Raw genomic sequence first — 16,973 nt, 5'->3', positions numbered from 1 at the left:
GAGGGTTCCCCAGGCCTTAGGGGGGGGGGGGGTGAGGTGTTAGGGTGAGCACTAGAGGGGTAGTGAGGCCAAAGGGGGAGTAGCGGTCAAACCTTCCCACTTGGCACCATTCTTTAAATTGTACTGGCTCTTTCTCAGCTGTACCTGCTCGGGGCAGGGCTCCAATCTCCTGGAACCGGTGGGGACTGGGCCAGGGGAGAGCCAGGCGGGCTAGGAGGGCAGGTTTAGCTCCACCCCAGCGAGATTCAGCGTGCTTCTGCTGCAGAGATGGCGCTGCTGCTGGGGGTGGGGGGCGGGGTCGGGGCAGGGGAGGGTCTGACCCTGGGGAGCCGCTCAGACCTGCTTCCACCCAGGTGTGGAGTTGGAGGGAGGAGAGGAGTGCCTGGCTCCAGTGGAGAGGGCCCAGCAGCAGGCCTCAGGGGCACTGACTGGTGGTTGCTGGCGTGCTATTGTTGTGGGCATCCCTGGCAGAAGAGATCAGGAGTCGGAGGTTCGGACTGCAGCTACCCCCGAGGCTGGGTCTTCTCCTGTCCAATCAGCCTCCCCGTTCCCCCCTCCCCCCAGGTGCAGGGGCTGGGGTAGGATGTCCATCCGTTCCCCCAGGGGTGTGGGGGCTGGGATAGGGTGCCCGTGCAGGGGGATTGGAAGGGCTCCCCATGGCCACTTCCTCTTCCTTCTTTGCAGTCCGGGTTCCTGTCAGGCACTCTCCTCAGACCCCGGGGAACTAGGCTCTGGCCACCCACCCCATGCTGCACACCAGCCTCCTGCTGGTATGCCAATATGTAAATTGGTCATTACTCTGATAATTAGCATATTACCTCTTTAGATGATAGATAAGCCTTCAGTCTTCACAAGAACACCTTGAGCTTGTTCACCAACATAATTACCCATCCCAGCTGAGTCACGGTTCAGGAGAAGGTGACACCCTTTCTCAGCGAGTCTGTCTCTTAGTTTCCAGAGGAACAAGGTAACCGAGGAAACCCTCCCTGCCCCATCCAATGGCAGGTCCCTCCTTCCTCTGGCAGCCCTGGCCCCAGGCAATGGCTGTGTCTGCTTCGTGTCTCCGCAGGGTGGGAACGACCATGAGATCTTCACAGACCAGAGGACCATGGGTTACACCGTGATGGCCCCCGAGGACACGCGCAGGATCTGTGAGGAGCTCTTCTCATAGCGCCCCTCCCAGGGAGGGCGGGAAGGCCCAGCTGCAAGCCCGAGAGGCTCGCCAACCCGGTGGCCAACCCGGATCTCTCCCTCCCGTGCCCATGGACATTTACAACCACCCGGCCCAAAACAAACATGTAATAACACTTCCTGAAACGAAGTACCTGCTGAGTGTCGGCTTGGGAGGAGCCTTCAGACCAGGGCACTGTGGTCATCAGCCGGTAGTAAGCTAAGTGACCTCTGAACTCTTGTTTTCCCACCCCACTTCCTGTTTGAGAGCCACAGACCACAGTGTGGCCTGTGGACGACTGGCCAGCCAAGTGACAGCTGACCCAACAGAGCTTGCCCTCCGCTGGCCTGGTACACAGGTTAGCTCAGACCCACTACAGGGAGCTGGTTCTCTAGCCATCAACTTGGGAGGCAGAGTCCCAACAGCCCTCCCCCAGGGGCTGCTCCGAGCCAGGTTCAGAGCCTAATAGGCGTCACGCTTCACCAGAGAACCGGCCTGGGCTTCCCAGGGGCTTGATCTGCCTGGTTTCTCCGGCATCAGTGAAAGCCACGGTGATTAGCAGGACAGAAGCTGCCCTGTTTCTCTGCAAACCTGTGAATAAATAAGCGCAGGACCCTGGCCCTCACCCCGATTCTGACCTCAGGGCTGGGAGCAGCCTTGGTTGGACCTGGGCCCTTCCCCCTCCCTCCCGAGTTGTGCTTGTTCCTCATGGAACTGGAAGGCCCCTCCAGGCCCTGGGCCAGAACAGGGCGGAGATGGCTTGCCCAGGCAACGGTTAACATGTCGATTCCTAGCCTCTGGAAACGTGGCGACCCACAGCCCTCCACAGATTGGTACAAGGGCCCGAGGCCGGCTTCAGTCTCAGTGTGACCTCTGCCGGGGCCCCGACCTGAATCCATGCGCTTTGCACCCCCGCCTTCCCGCCCCACCAGGTGCTTTCATCACAGAGGAGCCTGGCTTCTCCCGAGGTGCACCCAGGCTTCTCGGCTCTGGACAGCGCCCCCACCACGCGGTTGGCGTTTTTAGCAGTTCCCAGGACATGCCATCCGTGGCATCTCATCGAAGGGTTTTCAGATGTACTGTAATGACTTTTTTCAACGTGACGAGTAGCAAATTAAAGTGATTGTATTGTTTCCTATTTCTCATTCTGAGCTTTTCATGTCAGCCTGTTTGCTCTTCGGTCGCATGGGATCCAGTCCCTACCACATAGGTAACGTCATTCCAGTAAAGCTCACTGAGTGGTGGGTGTAAGCTATCACTAACTCACGTAACCCCCCAGCAACCCGGAGAGCAGGACTTCGCCGGAAGCCAGCCCTCAGCCTCGCAGGGTCGTGGGATAAAGACACCATCACCAGAGCCCTAAATGTGCTGAGTGCTGAGCAACAGGGAAGCACAGAGGCTGCACCTGGTAAGAAAGCAGGTCCCGGCCCAGCACCGCAGAAGCCAGCTGGTACTCAGCCCTGGACTCAGGTCTCTGGGGACACCAGTGGCTGCAGGAGTCAGGCCTCCGGGAAGGCCTTCTGAGGTCCCGAGGAGCCTAAGCCTGGCCCTGCGGGAGGAACCAGAGGCAGGGAGCAGATGTGCATTCAGGAAGGGCGGGGCGTAGGTGGCTTTGAATCACTTCCTTTCCAAGAGCTGCTTCCTCTTCCTCTCCCCCCAAAAAGTGCTCCTTGATCTCAGGCCTGCAGGCACCTGGGCCAGGCAGCCAGCCTCCAGGCACCGCCAGGCCCCTCTGCTGGCTGCCCTCCGCAGCACCCGCTCAGGCTCTGAAGCTCAGTCCATGCCCCACTTGCAGCTGTTCCCAGTATCACCTGCAACCTGCCAAGGCCTCCCTCATGCCACCTGGGTTACATCCTCTTAGTGCAACATGCCCACAATCTCATGGTTTTGAGCTTTGGCCTCTCCCTAAAAGGTTCACTGGATTGGTCCTAATTTTCCCCAATACACTTTGAAACGAAAAAACATCAATTTGTTGTTCCACTTATTGATGCATTCATTGATTACTTATATGTGCCCTGACCTAGGATCGAACCCAAAACCTTGGCGTATCGGGATGACGCTCTAACCAGTGGTCGGCAAACTCACTAGTCAACAGAGCCAAATATCAACTGTACATCGATTGAAATTTCTTTTGAGAGCCAAATTTTTTAAAATTTAAACTTCCTCTAATGCCACTTCTTCCAAATAGACTAGTCCAGGCCGAGGTATTTTGTGGAAGAGCCACACTCCAGGGGCCAAAGAGCCGCATGTGGCTCGCGAGCTGCAGTTTGCCAACCACGGCCCTAACCAATTGAGCTACGCGGCCAGGGCCTTTCCTAAATCACTTTGAAAAGCAACATAGCCTTAAAATAAAAATGTTCACCTCTGCACCAACAAAGATCGTTTTCCACCCCCCTGAGAAAGGCTGTCCCAGAATGACCTTCCCAGCCCCACACGTGAAGACCCGCCCGGAGCGGCCCTGCCGGTCCAGCCCAGCCCAGCCCCTCGCCTCCTCCCGCCCTCCTGGGAACCAAACACTGTTCTCCCGGCTCAGCCTCACAACCCCAGTGTAAACGCATCCACAGGGCTTCCATCCACAAGTGACCAGGTAGCACTTTCTGTTGTCAAAAAGCCACGTTCCACTCCTAAGCTTCCTACCCTGAGCCTGACAGAGAAAAGGTGCGATCCCATTTTCTGACTCAACCCCAAAACCACCAGCTGTGGAGTGGGATGACTCAGCCTGGTGTGGGAGCCGCCCTGACCCTGCGGCTCCAGGGAAGAGCTTCCTCACCGCCAGCTCCTCGTCAACAAACAACACACAGCCGTGCACAAAACAGCCTTTATTGACAGGAAGGTGGGAGGAAAGACCTGGATTTAGGAAAGCAAACTGGGATGGGTGCAACTCCCATCTCAGTCACCAACACCTCAGTCCTCCAGAGCCCAGAGCAGGTTATGTATGTTGGGTCGGAGTGGGAGGGGGTCCCTTCCAGCTCTGGAATACCCACTGAAGAGCTGGTCACACAGGAAGGACTGCAGGAGCCATTTGCAAAGGATTCCACACACACAGGTCACCTCCAAACAGCAGATCCAATCCCAACCCACTGGCAGGCGGAGTCAGGGGATCACACAAAAGACCGGGGGCCCCTGGCAAAAGTGGCTCCAGAAGTGTGGCCTGTACCCAAAAGAAGCCTCCAGGGGCCAGCTGGCACACCCAAGGCTCACGGGAAAAGGCCACCTGGGCCCAGCAGCAGGCGAAGGCAGGAGGCAGAGAGCTGTGCAAGGGGCACGGCGGGCCAGGAAAAGGCAGATGGAGTCACTTAACCGTGGGGTTTCACTGCACACACATCATCACACACTTTGTGTTAAACAACTGCGCCAGCCATCAGCCAAGCAGTTCCAGCCTCCCACCCTCCGACGAGGCCGTCCCCAGGCTGAACACAAAGCGTCCCCAGAAGGCAGACACCTGGGGGCCGGGCCGGGCCGGGCCTGCTTCCCCCACCCCCCACCCCCGGCCCAAAGCCCCGTGCTCAGTCTTCAGTCTAGAACGCCCTGTCTGCCCAAAAAGCCACTTTCCATGCTGACAACTGAACTCCTGACTCCACACCAGCCACATATTCCAAACGGATTACCCAGCTAATTCTATTTAAAAGCCACACTACAGCCAAACCAAAGCACAGCACATACACTCCTAGGCCTGTTGACTGGCATTAGCTATAATACAAAGGCTCCAAACGCCAGCAGAAAGCGCAGAGCTGGCCCCGGGAGAGCGGCCATTACTTTAAAAACCAAAACTCCTAACATTTCTTCACGCCTGTTTTCAAGACAACCCCTTCGCCCAATGTCTTTCTCCAACGTTTGACTTTACCGGGCTGTCAGAAAGCAGGCTACTTACTCTTTTCTGGAAGGATCAGCAGAAAGGTCTGTTTTAAAACAAACACCCTCCCCTCTACGCTCCCTCCTCCCTCCCCATCCACCACTTATTAACAAGGGAGGCGCAATGGCTGCTGGGCCTTAATCACTGGGCTTGAAGGCAGGTGGAGAGGACCAGGCTTCTAAGGGTTAGAATTCAGCTCTCAGCACGGCCTCCCCAGATGGAGGGCTAAGGGCTCCTGGGAAAACTTTTCCCGAGCCCCAGCTGTGACACCTCCTGCTGCAAAGGCACCCGAGACCCTGAGACCCTCCAACCCCTCTCACCCCGCCCCCCGGAGCCAGCTCCCCTGCAACCAACCAAGCCTGGAACCAAAAAGCCTGCTCTGCCCGGGGCCAGGGAGACACAAGACGGGGGCGCCTGGGTGGGGATTCATGCCGGGGAAACACACGGGATCCGAGTGTGTCACCACCCGGCAGAGTCCTGAGCCTCCAACCCCAGGGGGATGGGGATGAGGGGCTATGTGGGCTGGAGAAACGCCCCCTGACCCACACCCGGGGCGAGGGTTGCACCCTCTACTCAGCCACCAGCCGGGCGCCTCTCCTTGTTCAATGCTTTTAATACTTTTCAGATGGTGCGGTTGTTGTGATGGTCAGAGGCTGTGCTGGTGGCCCAGACACCCCGTGCCTGCCCCCGACCCCCTTCCACCGGGAGATTCTTGAAAGGGACCAGGCTCCCTGCTCGGAAGCCGCATCCAGGGCAGTGGAATGTCATCTCCAGTCCGGTCCTGCCTCCTCTCCGCAGTCTCCCACAAGCCCCAGAGAAGGGGTGCCCCCGGCCTCTCCTAGGAGCTGACGACGTGGCCGGACCAGGTCTCGTGCTTGGTGCCCGGCGCCAGGTGGGTGATGACCACCTCCACGGCCTGCAGCTTCTCGTGCTTGGGCGGGATGGAGCACATCTTGTAGGTGACCTCGTCGCCTTCCACCGGCACGTACTCCCCTTCCACGCTGCGGGGTGGGGAGAAGCACTCAGGCCCAGCACTCGAACAAGCCCCGAGCTGTGGGAGGCCGTGCCCAGGACTCAGCCCCTGCTGGTCAAAGGGCTGCCTGGGCCTGCCCCTCCCGCCCTGCCCCCTGCCACCAGTCAGAGGGAGCCACCGTGCCCCAGCCACTCCACTGCCCCAGCCTCTCTCCCCCCTCTCCCTCCGTGCTGCGGGCCCCACACCCCATCAGCGGCTGCCCTGGGACCTCTGACGCTGGGACAGAAGCCCAGCCTGGAGGTGCTCACGTGTTACGGTAAGCGTGGGCGACCCGGGGCCTTTTGGACAGAAGAGCCGGGGAGCCAGTCTGAACCAGAGAGACAAACGAGGTGGCCCCATGGGAGATGAGGGATTCCCAGGCACGGGCAGTGCGCCCTCTGTGGGATCACCCAGTACCACCTGCCGAACCCAGGCTGCACCTGCTCTTCCACTCCCCAGAAACGGTGAGCCTTCCAGAAAGACCCTTTGTGCTTAAAGCTCGTTCCAGGAGGGTCCTCTCCCTTGGGGCCATTCCCTGGAAGAGTCCCTCACTTTCTACGGGACCTGAGTCACCCTCCGGCCCTGGGGGTGATATGCCCATCTTGACGCCCCCTTGATGAGACCCCACAATCCCCCTGAGATCCTGAGCGCCGGGGCCAGCCAGCTCCCCAGATCTGGTTTGCCTCGATGAGAGAATCACGGAGCAAACGGAGCGTCCCTCTTCCGTGTGGCGACCTGGAGCTCAGGAACGCAAGGGCAGCACCTGCCGCAGGACCAGGCACCCCGGGACCTCTCCTTCCGTCCCCGCCTCCACCCTGTGCTCCTCACTCACCGGTTTTTCGTGATGCCCTGAGCATACCCTTGTAACCCACCACCAGCCCTTTCTGGGAAGAGGCAGTGCACACCCACTTATGCACTCAACATACGTGATGTGTTGCTTGAGCATCCTAGGTCTACACAGTGCAGGGGGCCTACTTACTAGCAAGACCTGCCGTGTAAGCAGTGGGAGGGGGAATAAAGAAAGGGCAATTCTCTCCATCAATAGGTTCCCATTTCCAAATATATGGCTTCTGCATGCAGGCCGAGGCAAAAGTAGGCTTATCATTCTTCCCATGGAAAATAACACAATCATTAATAAGGAATAATGCAAGAGTAAACTGTGCTTGGCGCACTCACCGCTGCAAACCTACTTTGGCCCCAGCCCACGCAGAACACAACTCTCCCGCAGACTGACAGGAAAGATCAGGGGGCGCTGAGGCCAAGGGTGGGGTGGGGTAAGGCTGCCAGGTCAGGCCTCCACGCGGCTGAAGGCTGGAAGTGGGACACAGGCCGCGGGACGCCGGGGCCTGCCTGTGTGGGCCCCGCCCTGGCCCTCCCGGGGCTTCCAGACACTCAGGAAGGAAGGACGTCGTCAGGCAGCCAATGGCTAGAGGAAGGATCCAGCGCCAGCTTCCCGGATCAGAGGGGCTGGGCAGGAAGCCGCCCTGAGGACAGACACAGGGGCGCCCCTCGCCCTCCACCGGACCAGATACACTCGGGCACTCAGCCCCATCCCACCCACCCCAATGGTTACACACACACACACACACACACACAGACTGTCACCTGCAGCATCAGCTACACCAGCACCACCAAGTGCGGTCTCACAACCCAAAACCAGTTTAGCTCAGTGCATAGAGCGTCGGCCCGCCGGACTCAAAGGTCCCAGGTTCGATTCCGGTCAAGGGCATGTACCTTGGTTGTGGGCACATCCCCAGTAGGGAGTATGCAGGAGGCAGCTGATCGATGTTTCTCTCTCATCGATGTTTCTAGCTCTCTATCCCTCTCTCTTCCTCTTGTAGAAAATCAATAAAATACATATTTTTTTTAAAAACCACCCTGAACAGTTACACTGGGTCCCACGTGCCTGGACCCACCCCCTCACCCATCATGGTCACACCCTCTCCCTGCCCCTGAGGAACCGAGCCAGGGCCCGCCCGCCCGCCGGCCCAGCCCCCGCACTCACTCGGAGATGTGCAGGAAGATGTCGGGGCCGCCGTCAGCCGGGGTGATGAAGCCGTGGCCCTTGGAGCGACAGAAGCATTTGCACACGCCTTTATAGATGGGGCCCTGCGAGGCCCTCACCGTCCTGTCGGAGGAGGAGGGGAGGGGGGTGTGAGGGGCCCCAGCAGCCCTCCAGACACACACCCACTCTCCTGGGGCGCACCCAGCTCATCCCAGCCCTGCCCGCCGCTGTGGCCCCAGAGGCCCTGGCACCACTCCGGGGGCCATTCACACGGAACCCAGGAAGACGGGCTCCCTGGCGACCTTGGCGACGGTTCTCAGGACTCGGTTTCCCCCATGTGGAGAGAGGGCCTTAGACTAAACGCTGACGACAGATCCTTAACCAATCAGAGCAGCGGCCTGCACTCACTGGGCCTGAGGTCTGCATCTGCCAGGCACCGTGTGCATCCTCAGCTGCCCCGTGGCAGCCCTGCTCGTGTCCCCATTTTGCAGCTGAGTAGGTTGAGGTCTGACGAGGGAAGAGGCTCTGTGTGGTTAAAGGCCAGCGGTTTCCGACCCCGGCAGCGGGGCCTCGCCCCAGCCCGCGACAGGCTCCTGGGGGCCCGGGGCCGCGCCCTCCAGAGTTCGCAAGGCACTCTCCAGTGCTCTCCCTGAGCCCGACCCCACGTCTCCCCCTGTGACAGACAGGGACACTGAGGCACAGCGATGGCCGCCTGCCTCTGGGAGCCTCCCCCGGCCGGCCCCGAGACTCACGCGGAGAAGGTCCTGGTGCGGCGGGTGGGCAGCGGGCTGGGCACCACGTTGCTCCGGAGCGGGGATGGTGAGCGGTTGCGGCCCCGTTGGGTGTCCAGCAGCCCGACCGAAGCCTGGTGGGTGGGGGGCTGTGGTGGCGCAGGAGGCTCAGATGACATGGCTGACCTGGAGAGAGAGAGGGGGGCGCTCAGGGGCTCACCCCCCGCAGGGAGGCCCCAGATGCATACCCACCCCCACATCGGGGAGTCTGCCATCGGAGACCCCTTCCTCTCGCTGTGGGATGCAGGCCCGAGCCCCCTGAGCATGCAGGTCCCAGCCACGTCTCACAAACTGCCCCCCAAACACGACGACGGGCCCAGCGGGTCAGGCACACCCCCCCGCCCCCCGGGGTCTGCAGCAGCCGGGCCCCCTCTATCACGCTGCTCAGAAAGGCCAGCTGGTACCCATGACAAGGTCAGCGTCGGTTCCCTGTGCCTGTGTGTCCTCAGTGCCCAGCACAGCCTGGGGCAGTGAGTAAACACAGTGACAGGAAGTGGGGAAGGAGCCGGGGGGGGAAGGAGCTCTACGCCAGCCCCTGGACCAGGACTCCAGCCGGAGAAACACTTTCTGGACCCTGCAAGCGCCAGGGAGGAGGAAGAGGGGGTGGGGAGGAAGAGGGGGAGGCAAAAGAAATAGCTCAGTGTTCATCCAGGAGACTCTGGGACACAAACCAGACAGGCTCAGACACCGAGTCTGGATTGCAGGGCTGTGACCAGCCGGCAGCGAGGGCCACCTCAGGCGGCATGTCCACCGGCCACTTCCAAAGACCCAGCACCCCGTCTGGGTCACCGGGCTGCCAGGACCGCTGATGACCTGGGTGAGCCCCCAGCATGCATCAGGTGGGAGCAGCGCCGGAGGCTGCCTGGCTGCCTGGCCCGGGACGATTTGCCAAGATCCGGACGTGGTCACCAGGGAGCACCACAGGGCGACTACAAAGGCGCCCTCTCTAGTGTGGCCTTGGCTCAAGGTCGAGAACAAAGAGCCCAGCCCAGGAGCCGGGGGCCCCAGTACGTCCCTTCCCCTCTGGGGGATGAGTGTCTCCTCTGCAGGGGGAGCCTCCAGGAAGGCCACGAGGGAGGCCAGGAGCCTGCGCCCAGATCTCACCGAGTTCACACACAGAGGTGGGGGGTGGGGGGGGAGACAGAAGCTGCCCAAAGGGTACAAGTGCCTCCCACGAGGCTTTCAAGTCTAAACTGTGGTGATCCTTTAAACATCCAGGAGTTTGCCTCACATTCCGGGTTTCCAGCTGCTCGTGAGAAAAACCAGCGGGCGAAGACCATCTGAACCCCCAGGTAGCCACCCCGCTGCCCTCATTTCTAGTAACCATGTGGCCGCAGGGCACCACGGTTTCAAAGTCACCCAGCAATGTCCCCGCTGTCCCCAACCAAACCACCAAACACCGGCCGCATTCCTCTCCCCAAAAAGCAAAATCTCTGCCCCCACACTCCCTACCTCCGCCCCCCCCCCCCACCCCCTCACCCCCACAGCCCGGGCTCCAGCTGGCTGAGAAGGGGAGCCAGCTGCCTCTGGAGGACGTGGCGTAGCTACCTCCTGACCCTTCTCTCAGCTGCAGCCACGGCCAGGGAGGACCGGGAGTCCGGGGAGCCCCCACCTCAAAAAGGCCCCGGCTGCTAGGCTGGGGGTTAGGGCTCCAGCGTGACCCGCCAGCACAGGTCATAGAGTCCTGGAATGTTCCAACGCACGGGGTTCTGGGAAAGGGCCAGCCCGGAGAAGGGAGGGGAGGGCCCTGCCCCGCCCTCACTCAGGCCACCCAGGACAGCCCAGGACAGCAGGGGGGACCGTAGTAGCTTGGTGACACCAGGGGGGGGGGGCCCTCCCTGTATCACCCCCCTGTACCCCCCTCCTTTCCTCGGGGTCAGGCACATCTCACTCCACATTTAAAACGTGAGCTAGCTCCTAAACACCCGGGAGCTTGCCTCCAAGTCCAGGGACCACCTGCCAGCTGTGCCATCTCGGGCACGCTACTGACCCTCTCTGGGCCTCCTGCTTCCACATCCGGGGAATGGAGATTATAATGGTCCCGACTCCCCAAAGGGATCGTGAAGTCGAAATGAAACAATGCACGCTGAGCACGCCGTCTGCCCCCAGCAAGTGAGCAATACGTGTCATCTGTAATTGTTGTGTAATTGTCATCATAAAACTACTCAACAGGTGTGTGCCCTGTGCATGGCACTGGAGACAGGGCTCCATGTGGAGCCGGAGAATAAACAGGTAGACCAATATATGAACCAGATCACTGAGATTTCCAAAAGTGAAAATACACCAGAGATAAAAAGAACAGGGGGGGGGGGGGGGGGGGGGGGGGGGGGGTTTGATTCCCTAAAGAGCTTACAAGCTGGATCCTGAACCATCTGAAAAGCAGGAGGTGGAGGGCGGGGGGGGGGGGGGGGGGGGGGGCGCCTTGAGGTCGATGTGGTGGCTCCTGGGGATGGAGAAGGTAAGAGACAGGAGATGGGATGGAAGGGAGGGCAGAAAAGCTCAGGAAGCGTTGAGCCTCATCAGCATCACGTGTCTTCCTTTCTTCACACCTATTTGTCTGTCTGTGTGTCTCCATTCCCCTTGCCAAGCCCATCTCCACCTGGGTTAAGGAACCGGGCCAAATTGGGCCCCCCTTCTCTCTCCACCCCTTCTCCTCAACCCCCCCAATACACTCCATCCCTCAGAGATGCTGTCAGAAGCCCGTGACCTTGTGAAGTAAGCAACCTGAGGGCAGCACGGGGTCCCCCTGGGTCTCCAGGGCCAGCACTGGGGCTGCCACAGACCAGGGTCTTGGGGACAGTCCAGGGAACAGCCCAGACTCCTTACCCAGCACCGGGCCCAAAGCCGGGCTGGCGAAGGCGGCCACATTCCTGCTCACCTGGCACTGAAAGCAGGAGACGGGGGAGGGGGCAGGGAAGTGCCAGCCCGGGAGACCCAGGAGCCTTAATCACCAACTCCCTGCCAGCCGCTCAGGGCCCATCTGAGCTGGAGAGCAGCTGGGGCAGCTGGGGCAGGCCTGGCCAAGGGCCAGCACCCCCACCCCACCCCCAATGGGCCTGGGAGGGAGGAGGAGAATGGCCTCTGTGTGGGGGAGGCCTCAGTGTAGGTCAAAGTCCAGCTGTAAGGAAAACAGCTGGGGGAGGGAGTTGCCAGTCACCCAAGAGCCAGCTCTGGGGCCCTGTCGCTGCCCCCTCCCCCAACACACACACACATACACACATACTTGCCCACATGCATGCAGCAACACCAGCTCCTCCAGCATAGTCTTGGCTTCCTGCTGGGCAGCTGTGGTCCCAGGGGTGGCCTCGGAGCATCCCTGAGGGAGGCAGCCCCACTCGGGTGGCCAGCACCCTCCCCCAACTCCTGCAGCTGGGAGGAGTTTGCACACAGACGCTCAGGCTGGCCAGAGGCTCTAGGTCACACCTGGGGTGGGCCCCTCAGACCAAATATCATGCCCCAGGCATGTCACAGTGGCTGCTCTGTGAACACAGGTGTTTGTGTATCTATGGCATGTGTATATGAGTGTGCACAGGTATGTGTGCTCACTCGGGAGCCATCTGTGCATCTGAACACAGGCATACGAGTGAGCCTGCTCTGGCTGATGGCCCAGGCTTGTCACTGCCAGTGTGTGCACACCAGGGGGCCAGGTGGGCTCACCCTGCCCCCCACACCCCGGGTGCTTGCTACACTGGCATCAGAGGACCTTGAAGAATGTTGCCTCCTAGTCATCTTAGAGTTCCTGGTCACCTGCCATGAACAGGAAAGAAGCTCAGGACAGCACAATCCCTGCCCTCCAACCACCAGAACTGGGGCCAGCAGTGCTCTTAGCACTTCGCACGTCTCAGCTCGTTTCATCCCCATTTCACTGATAGAAAAACTATCGTATCAAGTGACTTACCCAAGCTTCCCACCTAATAAGTAAACTGGTGAAACATCACATGATCTCACTCACTTATGGATAATAAAGAACATTATAAAATGATGAACAAAAAGATAGATACAGAGACAGTAAAGCAACAAGCAGACTGTCAAATTACAGCGGGGAGGGGAGGGAGATCTGGGGGAGATAAGAAATCAACCGAAGGACTTGTATGCATGCATATAAGCATAACCAATGGACGAAAAACTCTGGGGAGGGAGGGCATGTATGGGAGTGGGGGGGGGCAATAGTAAGATATGTACACATATAATACCTTAATTTTAAAAAAATGAAAAAAAGAAAAAGAAAAAAAACACACACAGTGAGTACATCCAACAGTGGAAAAGCTATGAAGGAAAAGCAAGCGGAGGCAGGGAGTGTGGGTGAGGGGCTGTGTTTTTAAATACGTACTCCCCCTTCCCCAGACTGCACCCCCGGGTTCTGAAGAGTGCCCAGCCGAGAGAGGGAACCCAGGACCGAAAGGTAGGGAAGCCAGGAAGCCACTCCCACCCTGCGGGTCCCCAGGGAAAGGTGTGTCAGCAGGCCTGTACCCTGGGAAAGGGCGGAGAAGGGGGCCTCAGCCCAAAATAGCCTGGGAATTTTCCACAGGCCATGCGAGTCCTCCTGGAAGGTTCTGAGAATCCCACTGGCCACCAGGCTCCTCCTCGGCCCGCAGATCTGGACACTGGAGATCCAACCCTGCAGGTCTCCCCTTAATCCCCCACCCCCTCCTGCCCTCTCAGCCTAACAGCCACCAGCCCCAGGGCCAAGCCGCTGCTGGCAGGAGAGGATGAGTACTAGCCCACACAAAGGGCAGGCGACAGGGGCCTGGAGAACCAGGCACGGGGCCTGGGGGCATGGAGGCAGTGAAGGTGTGATGTCCACCATCCACTGACTTCTACATCGGGCTCTGTGCCAGCATTTATATACATGAACTAGATTCACGCCCACGTCAGCCCCCCAGGGGAGGCACTTTTATCATGCCCATTTTACAGATAAGGAAACTAAGGCACAGGGAGGTTTGAGCCAGCTCTTCTCACACTTGAGTCGACCCGTGAATCTCAGGGATGGAGTGAAGGTTCTGATTCTGAAGGTTGGGGGCTGAGGCCTGAGAGTCTGCATTTCTAAGGTGCACCCAGGGAGGCAGATGCTGCTGGACCACGGGTCACAGCGCCCACGGAGCTGGTGGTTCAGAGAAACAGGGTGGTGGGTTGGAGGTGTTGAGGCTCAAAGGGGACGTGGTCCTGAGTGGGTCTGGCTAGGGCCCAGACACCTTCCCCTCTCTCCCCTCTCCTCCCCACCTCCACCCCCGCTAAGCCCCAGCCTGGCAGACTGAGGGCCTGCAGGCCTAGCAGGGTGGGTCAGCTGAGGCAGGACAGAGGGCCCACAATGAGCCCAATTCCCCTTCATTGTTCCAAAGAGAGCCTGGTCCTGGCGGTGGGATGGGAGGGGGGAGGAGGCGAAGGGAGGAGAAGGGAGCAGTGGGTAGGGAGTGAAGGGTAGAGGGAAAGTGTCAAGCTGAAGGATGAGGGAGCTGGGGGGAGCGGGGGAGGGAATGAAGGGAGAGTTAGGAGGATGTGGCAACAAGAGAAAAATACAAACAGGGCAGGAGGTGTAGCCCCAGCACCAGCGTCAGGGGCTGGATGAGAACAGCTGAGCCCCATCCCAGGCGGAGCCCAGCTGGCCTGCGCCTGCCCCGTGGGGCCCGAGTGCTGGGAAGAGGTCTCAAATCCCAGGACCAGTGTGCTGGGAACCAGAGGCGGGCCCTCCAGCCCGGCCGCCTGACCCCCCGGAGGGCTCCCACCCCACCCTTCCCAGAGATGGTCACCCAGAGCCCTGACCGCCTAGGACCCGGCCCAGCCCAGCGCAACCCTCACAGCCCTGTGGGAGAGCATAAGCCCTTGCTGGTAACTGAAGCCCGCTCTGCACCCAGCACCTCGAGGCACGCACCCGGGACTGCCATCTTTGCTGCTGGGCCACTCTGCTCTTCACGCCCTCCGTGACCCTGGCAAGTGACCTCACGGCTGCACGCCTCAGCTTCCTCATCTGTCCAACGGGACAGTGGCAGTGGTCGCCCCCCAGGCCTGGGGACACTGTGCAGGACACTACACTGGGCTGGGCCCACAACAGCTGGGCTGCTCATGGTGGAACCATCAGGCACGGGACCATCTGGAAGGATCCCTCCCATTCCTGTCCCTGCTGGCGGGACACACACCAAGTGCTCTGGCCTTGCCCTCCATGGGACAAAGAAAACCGGTCCCCTGCCAAGGGAACCCTCCTTCGGCACCACCCCAGACCCCGGGGACCCCTCAGGATTTGCTGGGCCAGCTGGGGGCCGGAGGGGGAGGGCAGACAGGCCAGGACTGAGAGGAGGAAGTCCTCAGGGGCTCCAGGAGAGGGGAGCAGCAGAGGTGGGAGGCCCTGGCCTGGAGGATGGGGGGCTGGGTCCCTTCAGGAGTGGGGAAGCCTTTCCGGGCAGAGGGATCTGCAGGGCAGAGGCCCAGAGGGAGGGAGGAGTGCGGGCACAGAGGGAGGAGGGGAGGATCCAGTGGGAGACAGCAGAAAGCTATGCTGAGAAGTTTGGCTCTCCATGGCAATGGGCACACCAGTGGGCCATCTGAAGCCTGGGGTTGATTGAAGTCAATTGTTCTTACAAGTTTCCCCTGGCGAAAGGATTGGAGGGGCATGACTGGCGGCTAAGAGACTGAGAAATAACAACATAGCAAACAAAAAATGTAACCGTGGCTAACCTTTCTCGGGGCAATGGGTTAGCCATCTCCTTTCATTATCACACATTGCCTTATGGCAGAAAAAATTATATCCCCAGTCTATGGAAGGGGAAACTGAGGCTCCCGGAGGCCCCAGTTTGCAATGAGACACCCCCACCTAGGAGAACGGAGGCCCTGCCTGGGGCGGGCTGGTCTGCGATCCCCCACCCCACCCCAATAAACACACACATCCAATAAACACACACACCCCAATAAACACACATAGTTCCACACCAGAAAGGTGGGGGCGGGGGGACCAGGGGCTTCCTTTTTTAAAAATCGAAAAAGAACAGTTCATTTCCGGCCTGCAGACGGGCTGCCAGCGAGGCCGGCGGGGAGGAAGGCGGCGGACGCGGGTGAAGTTTTCGGCTCCGCCTCGGGGGCCCCCATCCGGGCGCCAACACGCTCGGCGCCCGCCAGCCCGGCGAGCCCTCCCCCGCGGCGGCCAATCCCCCGCTGGGGCTGGCGGCGCTCCTGCCGCCGAACCCGCAGCAGGCGCGGCCGCCCCGCCTCCCGGAGCGGCGTCCCCCTTTCCCCCGCTCCCCCCGCCCGCGTCTCGCCCCGCCGCACCACCCGTCACCTCGTCCACGCTCCAGGGCGCACACCCGAAAGCCAGGGGAGGTTCCCCGGACGCACAAAACAGGTGGCCAGGCGGGAAGGGCTCCCCGACGCCGATCGGCTCCCCGGCCCTCCAGCCGCGGCCACACCCACCCGTCCCCGGGGAGCAGGAACTCGCTCTCCCCAAACAGGCCTCGCGCCCGGAGGCTTCCTAGGAGCCCGGGAGTCCCAGCCCCAAGCCCCCTGCCGGTGAGCCAGGAGACCCTGCAACTGGGGGGCGGGGGGGTGAAGGAAGGAGCATGGGCGCAAAGCAGCCCAAGTCCCATCCGGGAAGCTCCCGCGCCTCCGGTCGGGGGCACCCGCCACCCCCTCCCCGGGTCCCCGAAGGAGAAGGTCCCCTACCTGTCGACCCGCTGCTCTCCGCCTGCGGCCGGGCTCCGTCTGCCCGAGCTGGGCTACGGAGGGGGCGTGGCCGAGGGCGGGCCCGCGGAGGCCCCGCCCCTAGGGACTGCCAGCCAATGGCGCGGCGCCGGGGCCTGGGACGGCGGGGGCGGGACGGGCGGGGACAGCTCCGACGGACCTTTGTGTCCCCGCGCAGACCGGCGGGAGCGCTGGGCGCACGCCGGGGACTGCACCGCCCCTACTACCCCCGCGCGGGGGCGGAGGGCAGTGCCGGCCTGTGCTGGCCCCGCGGCCGGAAAGCTCCCCGGAAAAGCGGGAAAATCCGATCTTGGCGCCTGCACGTCAGTCTCTTAACCCAGCGGGTCCGGTCCGGCCGCCATCTGATCTTCGCTCCGGAATCCGGATGGGCCTGGAGCGCTTTAGGAAAGAATTGGAGGAATGGCAGGAATGGAGAGGCCGAGGGGAGGAAAGGAAAACAGAAAAGAAAGAAAATG

At 60.8% G+C, this 16,973-nt stretch overlaps 2 protein-coding genes across 8 annotated transcripts in view; one reads left to right on the top strand and one right to left on the bottom strand.

Annotated features, from left to right (window-relative positions):
• PMM2 (phosphomannomutase 2) overlaps nucleotides 1-2,309 on the top strand; it is a 33,171-nt gene extending 30,862 nt beyond the window's left edge. For all 3 annotated transcript variants that reach the window (XM_045571300.1, XM_036409227.2, XM_036409228.2), the window contains one exon: nucleotides 1,070-2,309. Coding sequence is in view for 2 of the 3 variants with exons in the window: in XM_036409227.2 (XP_036265120.1) it covers nucleotides 1,070-1,171 (102 nt within the window). In the remaining variant the exon portion in view is untranslated. The remainder of the gene's footprint in view (nucleotides 1-1,069) is intronic.
• CARHSP1 (calcium regulated heat stable protein 1) overlaps nucleotides 1-16,630 on the bottom strand; it is a 34,542-nt gene extending 17,912 nt beyond the window's left edge. The window contains exons 1-5 of one of the 5 annotated variants that reach the window (XM_036409230.2): nucleotides 16,480-16,630; nucleotides 8,794-8,958; nucleotides 8,450-8,548; nucleotides 8,042-8,164; nucleotides 5,620-6,025 (exon numbers count right to left, since the gene is read on the bottom strand). In XM_036409230.2, coding sequence (XP_036265123.1) covers nucleotides 5,863-6,025; nucleotides 8,042-8,164; nucleotides 8,450-8,548; nucleotides 8,794-8,951 — 543 coding nt within the window. In that variant the 5' untranslated portion in view covers nucleotides 8,952-8,958; nucleotides 16,480-16,630 and the 3' untranslated portion in view covers nucleotides 5,620-5,862. Of the gene's footprint in view, nucleotides 1-5,619; nucleotides 6,026-6,230; nucleotides 6,365-8,041; nucleotides 8,165-8,449; nucleotides 8,549-8,793; nucleotides 8,959-16,099; nucleotides 16,124-16,479 lie in introns of those variants that run through there. The other 4 variants (XM_045571299.1, XM_045571297.1, XM_036409233.2 and 1 more) reach the window with 4 other exon arrangements.
• Nucleotides 16,631-16,973: the final 343 nt, after the last annotated feature.

Source organism: Pipistrellus kuhlii, unplaced genomic scaffold (assembly GCF_014108245.1).
Source record: "Pipistrellus kuhlii isolate mPipKuh1 unplaced genomic scaffold, mPipKuh1.p scaffold_m20_p_4, whole genome shotgun sequence".
NCBI classification, from domain to species: domain Eukaryota; kingdom Metazoa; phylum Chordata; class Mammalia; order Chiroptera; family Vespertilionidae; genus Pipistrellus; species Pipistrellus kuhlii.
This window is presented reverse-complemented; position numbering and strand designations above follow the sequence as displayed.